This window comes from Etheostoma cragini, chromosome 2 (assembly GCF_013103735.1).
Source record: "Etheostoma cragini isolate CJK2018 chromosome 2, CSU_Ecrag_1.0, whole genome shotgun sequence".
NCBI lineage: Eukaryota > Metazoa > Chordata > Actinopteri > Perciformes > Percidae > Etheostoma > Etheostoma cragini.
Window position 1 is genome coordinate 7161452 of NC_048408.1, and position 9055 is coordinate 7170506.

A 9055-nucleotide genomic window follows, 5' to 3' on the forward strand; every position below is an offset into this window, starting at 1 on the left:
AAGTCGTACTTTTCACACATGATGGAACATACTGGACCACAACCCAAAGAATAAATGGGGAACAGGTTGGTTACTGTCCTGAGAAAGTTTTTTTTAACTTCACTTTGGTTGAAAGAAAACCCAAATTAAATTTAACCTTTTTGAAAATGGGTTAAATTTGACTCAAGGAAAACAGGAGGGTTAAATGATATAAACTTTGCTTTTCAGATCGGTTCCTACTTTGGTGCAGAGTTGTGCTCAGTAGATGTCAACTCAGACGGTAACACTGATTTCCTGCTGGTAGGGGCTCCACTGTTTTACCAGCCTCTGGAAAAGAAAGAAGGCCAGATCTACATCTACACACTGACTGATGAGGTGGGCTTAGATGAAGACTCAGAAACAGTGTTTGAGTTTAATTGAGGTTGCTGGGAGCTAATTCATTTATTTTATTAATCAATAAATGTATGTTCCTCTTTCCCACAGATGAAACTTGAACGTAAACTGACTATGACTGCACCATCCATGGGGAGATTTGGCACCACCATATCCAGTCTTGCAGATTTGAATGGAGATGGACTCCGAGACGTTGCTGTTGGAGCCCCTCTTCAGGATTTTAACAGGGGGGTGGTCTACATCTACCTTGGTGACAGACACAGAGGGATACGCAGCACTTTCAGCCAGGTAAGACGGAGAAAACCTGACACAGATCTTGTTCTAGTTTTGTTGTATTTTTTGGGGAATGGGAGTTAGTTGGCTCACGAAGAAAACAGACAGAAATTGGGTGAGTGGTGACTATGCTGGGAGCAAGTGTTTCGTCTCTACTGTCTGTCTAAGGATGTAAAATGTTACGTTATTCAACATTTAATTATATGTATATTAGGGCTGCACAATTTATCGAATTTTGATCACAATCCCAATTTTGACTTCCCACGATCAAATTTTGCGTAATCAAGCGATTATTTTTTGAAAGCGTCATTTCATAGAACGCGTTTTTTTGCATAGCGCATCTACCGCTCCGTGAACCACTGTCTGCTCATGAGCCAGTCAGTTGTTCCCTGCACCGCGCAGCTTAGTTTCAAGATGTAGACAGTCATAGAGGACAAAGTAACGGGAGGGAACTTGAACAGATAGCAGTCGGTTATACGTCGGTCTCAAGGTTTACTAGTTTACCAGTAAACGCAACATTTTGTCCCGTCTGTCGTTTTTCAGACAACAGCGGTGACCAGTGCTGGTCGGTGCTAGTAGCGTTTGTTAGCTGTTAGCTCCTCTAGGACGAACCGGTGCTAATGTCCTCGCATCCGCTGCAATGTTGTTATATCGATATGGTTTAATTTTGCGTTACATGACCCATCTTGTCTGTAAAGCCGTGCCTGTGTTGGGTCTCTCCTCTACTCTCTCTCCTCTATCTCTCCGCGCCCCGCCACATAGCGGCCGCCGGTCAACACTTCTGACATTTGTCTACAGTTTTAAATTTTTATTAACACAGGTGTATATTTTTAAGTATGAGGGGCAAACCTGTACTTGTACCAGTGCTTCCGCGGGTAACTCTGCTATCGCGGCGGCCTCGGCGAACAACACATAAGAAGTTACTGAATGCAACTAACTTTAGTCAGTAGAATACCTGCGTGTGAGACGGAGCTGCTGGACTTGGACCTGGACCTGGGCGAGAGATGTGACCCATGGCCAGAATATCATGGTTCATAAAAATGCAGCGCGTTGACGATACAGACATTTCATCATCCAAATAATTGTGATTATCATTTTTGCCATAATCGTGCAGCCCTAGTATATATCTATGCTAACTTTAGAAAATGAATAGGGCATCAATATCATAAGGGTTAGACAAATGTGTTTGTTCGCCATTAGATCAGACTTACTTCAATCGTGGCTTCTTATCGTTATTTCGTAGAGGATAATATTACCATCAGGATATTTTTCAATAATTTTGATATTTAGTTTAACCTGTACGATATCTATCTCAACCTAGGCATCTATCAAAATAACTAAACACAGCATTTGACACCACTTCCTCTCTAATGACCACATTTAAATGTGTGCAAATCATACACTGTTTCAAATGTGCAGTCTCTGTTATTCCAGAGAATCATGGGACAGAAAATAAAGCCTGGGCTGAGATTCTTTGGACAGGCCATTGCTGGGAATATTGATCTTGGGAAGGACGGACTCCCAGATATTGTGGTCGGTTCACAGGGCACTGCTGTTGTCTTAAGGTATGAATACTTATACATTATATATTTTGTTAAGTATGTACAAGTGTTAACGCCTTGCCTCTAAAAGCCAGATTACATCTTGGTGCTTAATCTTCACAACCAAAGAGTAGAATACATTACCTGAGAATCTACAAAAATTCTATAAGACAATGTACAAACAGACCTATCACCATGTACTGTTTATGGTACACATGATAAGTGTCTACATAAAGCAACTCACTGACCTCTGAAACTAGAGAACTTCATGAACCTAAACTAGATGTTACAGAAACTAGAACACAAATGCGGAAATAAACAAAAGTATGCACATTTTTGTCTCAAATGTTTCACAAACTGATTCCATAATAAAAGTTGGGTGAAATTTAATGTTTCCTGAATATCTGCCAAATATCAAAAGGACCATTGACAGCCCATTAAGCACTGTTTTCAACCAATCAGGTGTTATTATTGTCCAAGTGAAGGTAAGATACTAAAATAAAAAATAAAAAATCTCAGACTGGGGTTCATGTATTAGTATAAAATCATCCTATAGAAAAGTTCTGTGTAAAGTCTAGTCATCAATTATTTTTTTCCCATTTTGATGAATGTCTTTCAGGTCCAGACCCATTTTTAATGTCACAACACGTCTCTCTTTTGAACCAAACGAGATAAGGACTGAGAAAAGTGACTGCCTTGATCACACTGATGCAAATTTACCAATGGTTACCTTACAAGCCTGCTTTGAAATAGTAGAAACAACAAAAAGCAAAGCAGGTACGGACCTAGCCCAACAATGTGAGTTATTAACAGCTGTGGATACTGCACACCCGATCAATGAGTTATTTGAATCCTGCTGGTTGGCTTTGCAGCGGCAATGGACCTAGGACTGAACATCTCGTACACGCTTAAAGTGGATGCCAACAGACAAAACTATCGAGGTTTCTTCAGTCAAACTGCCAAGAAAGCAAGGATTCTCACCTCTACCTGCAAGCTGAGGGATCCAGACACCTGCTTCAACTACACCATCTACATGCCAGTATGGAGATTCATTCATTAATTTCACATACTCTTTAACCAGGAGCAGCTATCACATACCATCTGTACATCTATACATAGCATCCATGTCTTTATACCGCCAAGAAGGTTTTACACAGCATGCCAAGTATATTGATTCACTTTATTTCGTTAAAACAATTAAACATTTATGAGCCATAGCCCAAAATGTGGCATGTGTTCTAAGTGCTATTTATACTATACTGTAGATCAGAGATCTTCAACAGGTGGTCTGGGACCCTTAGGGGCCCCCACGTTATTGCTTATTCTTTATTTGTTTTAAAAGTTTATAAGTATAAAAATATAGATAAGCATGAGTCCAACATATTATTAGCAAAGACAAATCTGCCTTTTTGTGCCATCCATAGATACAGTTAAGCTTTAAGCTTCCATCTCTCTTTCTTAATTGTAAAAGTGGAAGACCCCTGCTATAGATTCTTCTTAACTGTTTTCAATTATGTCTTCACACACAAGAACATTTTCTGAGGATTTCCATTCAAACGTTTATGCTGGTTATAATATAAAAATAACAAATGCTTAAATCTGCCCTTGTAGCAACAGTTTTATCTGTTTTTTTATCAGAAATGTATGTTGTAGTACTGTAATCCTAACTTATTATTTACAACTTCAATTGTATGTGACAATACAACTTCATTACTAGGGGTGTCACGATTCTCCAAATCCTCAATTTGATTACATTTTCCATTCTAAGGTCATAGGTTCAATTCAATTCACAATTTATTTTCAGGTTGCTATGCCATTTTTAGAGTAGACTTTAATGTAGTATAATATCTGACTTTTGATCACAACGTGCCACTACATTGTCAAAATTCAAACATTTATTAACAACTAGTGCTGTCAATTAAATGCGTTACTAATGTCGTTAACGCAAACCCATTTTAACGGCGTCAATTTGTTTATCGCAAGATTAACGCAAGTTTTTTCCACATGCTGTTGCAACAACTAGTAACGTTGGAAAAACTACAACACTACACCGGATCTAGCTAGACCGGAAACAAAACAGGCACGCCACACACATTTTTTGGGCTTGCAAGCCGGCCAAAGAGTAGTCACGTTACGTTTTGAGTGGATGGCGAGCGCGAGATGCCAAAATGGACGCCAATAAGATGCCAACTGGTTCCATTGACGAGACCAAAGTGATCTGTGTATTTTGTCGTTGTGAACTGAGCTATCACGACATCCAGTCTGAAATACCACCTGATAGCCAATTACACAGCTGATGCGAACCCCCCTCGTCAAATTATTATTTTCACCCTTTTATTGATGGACTGGGTTACATTGTGTGAGAGAGTATTTGCTCTAAGTGAGAATGACTGCTCAAAGTGAGAATGCTCCACTTTTCCATGTTAAGAGCATTTAAATGAGAAAAAATAATGGGACAAAAGATATCAAGGGACATTAAGAATAGATCAAAATGTGTGATTGATTGTGATTAATTACAATTACATTAATCGTTTGATACCACTATTAACAACATAATGGGACAATAACTCATATCTTCAGCCAGTTGGAAACTTGTCAATATAGGAGAAAAAAAATTGTCGACAAAGCCGAGGCAGACGCTCGCAGCACAGCTGTCTTAGCAGCTCAGCAGACAGATAGCAGAGAGGGCAACTCTGCAGTCCACTAATTTGTTAATCTTTTTAATATATCTGACGTAAGCTGTTCTGTTTATGCTACAACATGTGCATGTAGGCTGATGTTCAACCGTGTGGTTTTGTTGGGATTTAAAGGTATAAGCAGAAGGAAACGCCGCTACCTGCTAGGTTAATGTGCAATGGTAACACTTCAACACGTGTGTTTTCTTTTCCACTTGGCAAAACGTGAAATGGGGTATGCAAGGCGACGGGGGCAGGCGCAGTCCCGCGGGTCTACTCGTGTCCATTATGCATGTTCATCATGCCTAGGGACTGTTCGTTTTTTATTTAAGGGGCCACCGGAGATGTTATTGGATCTTTCGTCAAAAAAGACATGACTCTCCCTTCTCCAGTAATACATTTTTCTATGACCCTCTAAAATGATTGGGGGAAAAAGGCATGACCCTCCCCGATTATTTATTGATGCGTGTCACTGCCCAATGTGAGTTGAGTGCAGATTTGAGTCGCGCATGCTCACGTTTAAACGATTTACAGCATAACGTAATTACATAAATACCGGCCCCCTAGTTTATTAACTCTGAATTCGGCTACAAGGGAATGTTTAAGATGTGATATTTTAAACAAGGACCCTTTAAGTGATCGGGCTGGTAAGTTGATGTACATGAAACAAGTTTTTTAAGCCATATAATAGTCTCTGGTAAGTCTTTCTGGGTCAGAGTGGTGCAGCCCCACTGTTGGCCGCTAAATCCATGGTTGCATTAAGAAATTACGCTCTTCCTGGGGGCCTTGGGTGGCTGCTTGACAAGCCGGACGGAATGCAGCAGTACCTACAATTCCATTTTTTTAATTCAAGATTGTAACTTAATTTCGTTTGATTTTAAATCAAAATCGTGACACCCTTATTCATTACCAGAATGCCTCGCTTCAACAATATGCAGATGACTTCTTTTTTTCTTGCAGAAATGTGTGAAAGACACATTATTGCCCATCATCATCAAACTAAACTTTTCCCAAGTTAACAGTGAGAGCGCAAGTGCTGTCCTAAACATGGACAGCAAAACACAAGCTTTTGTTCAGGTATGTACAGTGAATGTCATATGAGTCACACTCATTTTCTGTTTACATGTGCCCAACTCAATGTATAAGACATCAGCTTCATTTTTCCGACCCAGAAGCTTTTTCCATTATTTTTACCGTATGATTCGTGTGGTCACCAGTGGGGGAATGTAACTACGTGACTATTTACTCAAATACTGTACTTACGTAAGTACAAATTTGAGGGACTTCTACTTCTACTCCCCTACATTTCAGAGATATTGTATTTTCCCTACATTAATCTGACAGCTTTAGTTAGAAACTGGCTTACAAATTAAGATTTTTGCACAAAAACCACATAGTTTATATAATCCGATGTTTTATTATAAGTTAAACTACCCAACATTATATAGGCCTGAATTAAACTGAACTGAGCCGATTAAACACTGTTTGGATTGTTTCCAGTTTCTAAAATGTAGTAAGTGTAAGTATTTTTACTTTTAATATTTTAAGTACATTTTCCTGATGTCATGCACATTTTGTAGTACACACTTTTACCTAAGTGACCTTTTCAATGCCAAATGCTTACTTGTAACAGAGTATTTTTTAAAGTGTGGTATTTGTACTTTTACTTACAGTAAGTAAAGGATTAGTATACTTCTTCCACCATTGGTGGCCACAGGTCACAAAACCTATATTTATTTGTATATTGTGTTTCAAAGGAATACTGTGTTGTTAACACCATTTTCTTCTGGCCTGCTCTGGATTTACAAGCGGGACATAAACAAAAGCTTTTTTTCATTAACAGGTTCACTTTGAAAAGCACTGTAGAAAAAATGACATCTGTATTGCTGAACTTGAGGTGGATTTCAACTTCATGTAAGTATACATGACAAGAAAAGCAACACAACTGTAATATTAACATTACATGACCAAATGTAACAAGTACTCTCTTTCTCTTAGGACCCCAACATTATTAGTGGCTGAAAATAAGTACTTTAACGTCTCTGTAACACTGTCCAATCATGGAGATGACTCATACTACACCAGCCTAATAATGCACTATCCTCCAGGCCTCTCCTTCTCCAGGATGACTCTTACAAAGGTGACTTAAAAGTTTAACTTCTAAATCCTGCCCAACTCATTGGCTACTTTACCCTTAACACCTGCTTTTTAAAGGGGAAGGCCTCATGTGAAAAAATCTGGGTGTGTGGAGTTAAAAAGAAGTGAGTTTACAAGGCATCCTAATCCCTGCTTAAAGGATAACTAATGCTTATTGTGTTTAAGTGACTGATAGGAACAGCAATCTTATATTATATTGGTCCAATGTTAAGCGAGATCGCTGCAGTCGGCAGCAGCAAAACAAGCTACAATGTATAATAATCGGAGCCTGGTCTGTGGCTGCCAGTTACAGCGTTCACGCTTAATACTGGACCAATTTCTAAGATTTTATACTTCCTGCTTTGCTCCTGTCATAATAACAATGGCCACTAAAGGGTGGAGCAGCCTTACAATAAAACGTTAATATGTACAAATTACTCGTGAAGTAGTTTTCCAGCAGAGGACCGTCTCCAACAGACCTTTTTAAGGGACTGGGTCCTTTTTGACAAAGCGGGACAATTGCAGGCAAACTTCCAACTTAATTTTATTAAATATGGGTTTGCCTCTGATGGTTTTTGGTTTGCCTTTAAAATGGAATGGTGATTAGAAGACAAACATAACACCTAAGTTCCTTAAATTTAAGATACACATGATGACCTTATCTGTGATTTGTCCAGTTAACCTTCCAATCTTTCCATCACAGAATAGGTAAAGGCCTAATCATTCGGTCTTTGTTGAACTGCTTGTCAGAATAAATTCCATATTTAAGTATTGTACTGTTTTTCAAATCTGGCAGCAATTCCTAAAACACACTATCACATATTTGCACCCCTTTTATTTAAGCTGCATGTAAAACAGATGAGATTATTCATATACGTGATGTATACAAACATCTATCAAAAAAATAACATTCATTACATGAACCTACACTGATTTCAGGAACATAACTACTACCAAGCTTTCTTTCTGCCCCATGCAGGATGTGTAGGGTGTTGTGTTTCTAATCACTTACTTTGAGAAGTAATGCTGTTTGAAATCTCTCTCTCTCACTAAACTTTTTTAAACTTTAACTTATTAACAGTATATTAAAGTTCATTCAGGTTCACACAAATGTGTAACAGCATTTTATTCAAACTTTACTCTTTAATTCTGGAGGGTCTCAGTTCTTCCTTTTTCATCTTCTTCTTAAAACAGGCAACGAGACCAACGCTCCACAGCTGTGAAGATCTACATGGAGAACGGGAGAAAACCATATGTTATGTCAGCCCTCCTGTGTTTCGTAGCAAATCATCGGTGAGTCGTTCTGCACCCTGAAGTTTCATGAATCAGAACTGTGACCAGCTGCCTGAACCTGAACGACATTTACAAACTTCTCTCATGTAGATATATCGCTTTGTCTTTGACTTACATCTTACGCTATTGTCTTTTTTTTTTCCTATGAAGGCAACATTTAGAATTTCCTTCCACATCTTGAAGGATTATGAGTGGAATGACACATTGTTGATGACCATTACTGGAAAAAGGTAGAGGCCTCGTCATACAATCTGACACACAGAACAAAGCCAAACATGTTTTCAATATTATCAAGATATAATTTACTATGATTACATATTTTATGTTTAATATTCACAAGATCTGCTTTTTACATCCTTAGTCATAATACAAACAGGACCATTTCCCAGACCAAACACATCCCAGTGCAATTTGAAATCAAAATGGCAGTAGCTGTGTAAGTGCCACTTTTCACCTAAATAGTATTTTTGAAACTGTAGTTCTTCTATGAACGACAATTTTTTATTTTTTATTTACTTTTATCCAGTCGGTAGTTATGTTATCCCACAGTTCTCTACATATTGTAATAATCCTGTATTGGTTTCAGGAAAGAAGATCTTGTCACTTATCTGAACTTTACACCAGAGGATGCAGGACCAAAAAAAATGGTTGCTATATATAAGGTGAGGCCGGTAATAACAAGTCATATTTGCTAACTGTCCCTATATCCTGCCAGTAGTACATGAGACAGACAATTTGTGAAACCAACATGTTCCTCTTCCTCCC

General features: G+C 38.4%; 1 protein-coding gene across 1 annotated transcript in view; it reads left to right on the forward strand.

The window, feature by feature from the left end:
- LOC117951450 (integrin alpha-M-like) overlaps positions 1 to 9055 on the forward strand; it is a 19348-nt gene that overhangs the window by 7364 nt on the left and 2929 nt on the right. Inside the window, exons 9-21 of the mRNA XM_034883143.1 lie at positions 4 to 65; positions 208 to 354; positions 463 to 660; positions 2080 to 2210; positions 2806 to 2963; positions 3059 to 3225; positions 5822 to 5938; positions 6705 to 6775; positions 6860 to 7001; positions 8192 to 8290; positions 8441 to 8520; positions 8652 to 8726; positions 8877 to 8952. Coding sequence (XP_034739034.1) covers positions 4 to 65; positions 208 to 354; positions 463 to 660; positions 2080 to 2210; positions 2806 to 2963; positions 3059 to 3225; positions 5822 to 5938; positions 6705 to 6775; positions 6860 to 7001; positions 8192 to 8290; positions 8441 to 8520; positions 8652 to 8726; positions 8877 to 8952 — 1523 coding nt within the window. The remainder of the gene's footprint in view (positions 1 to 3; positions 66 to 207; positions 355 to 462; positions 661 to 2079; positions 2211 to 2805; positions 2964 to 3058; positions 3226 to 5821; positions 5939 to 6704; positions 6776 to 6859; positions 7002 to 8191; positions 8291 to 8440; positions 8521 to 8651; positions 8727 to 8876; positions 8953 to 9055) is intronic.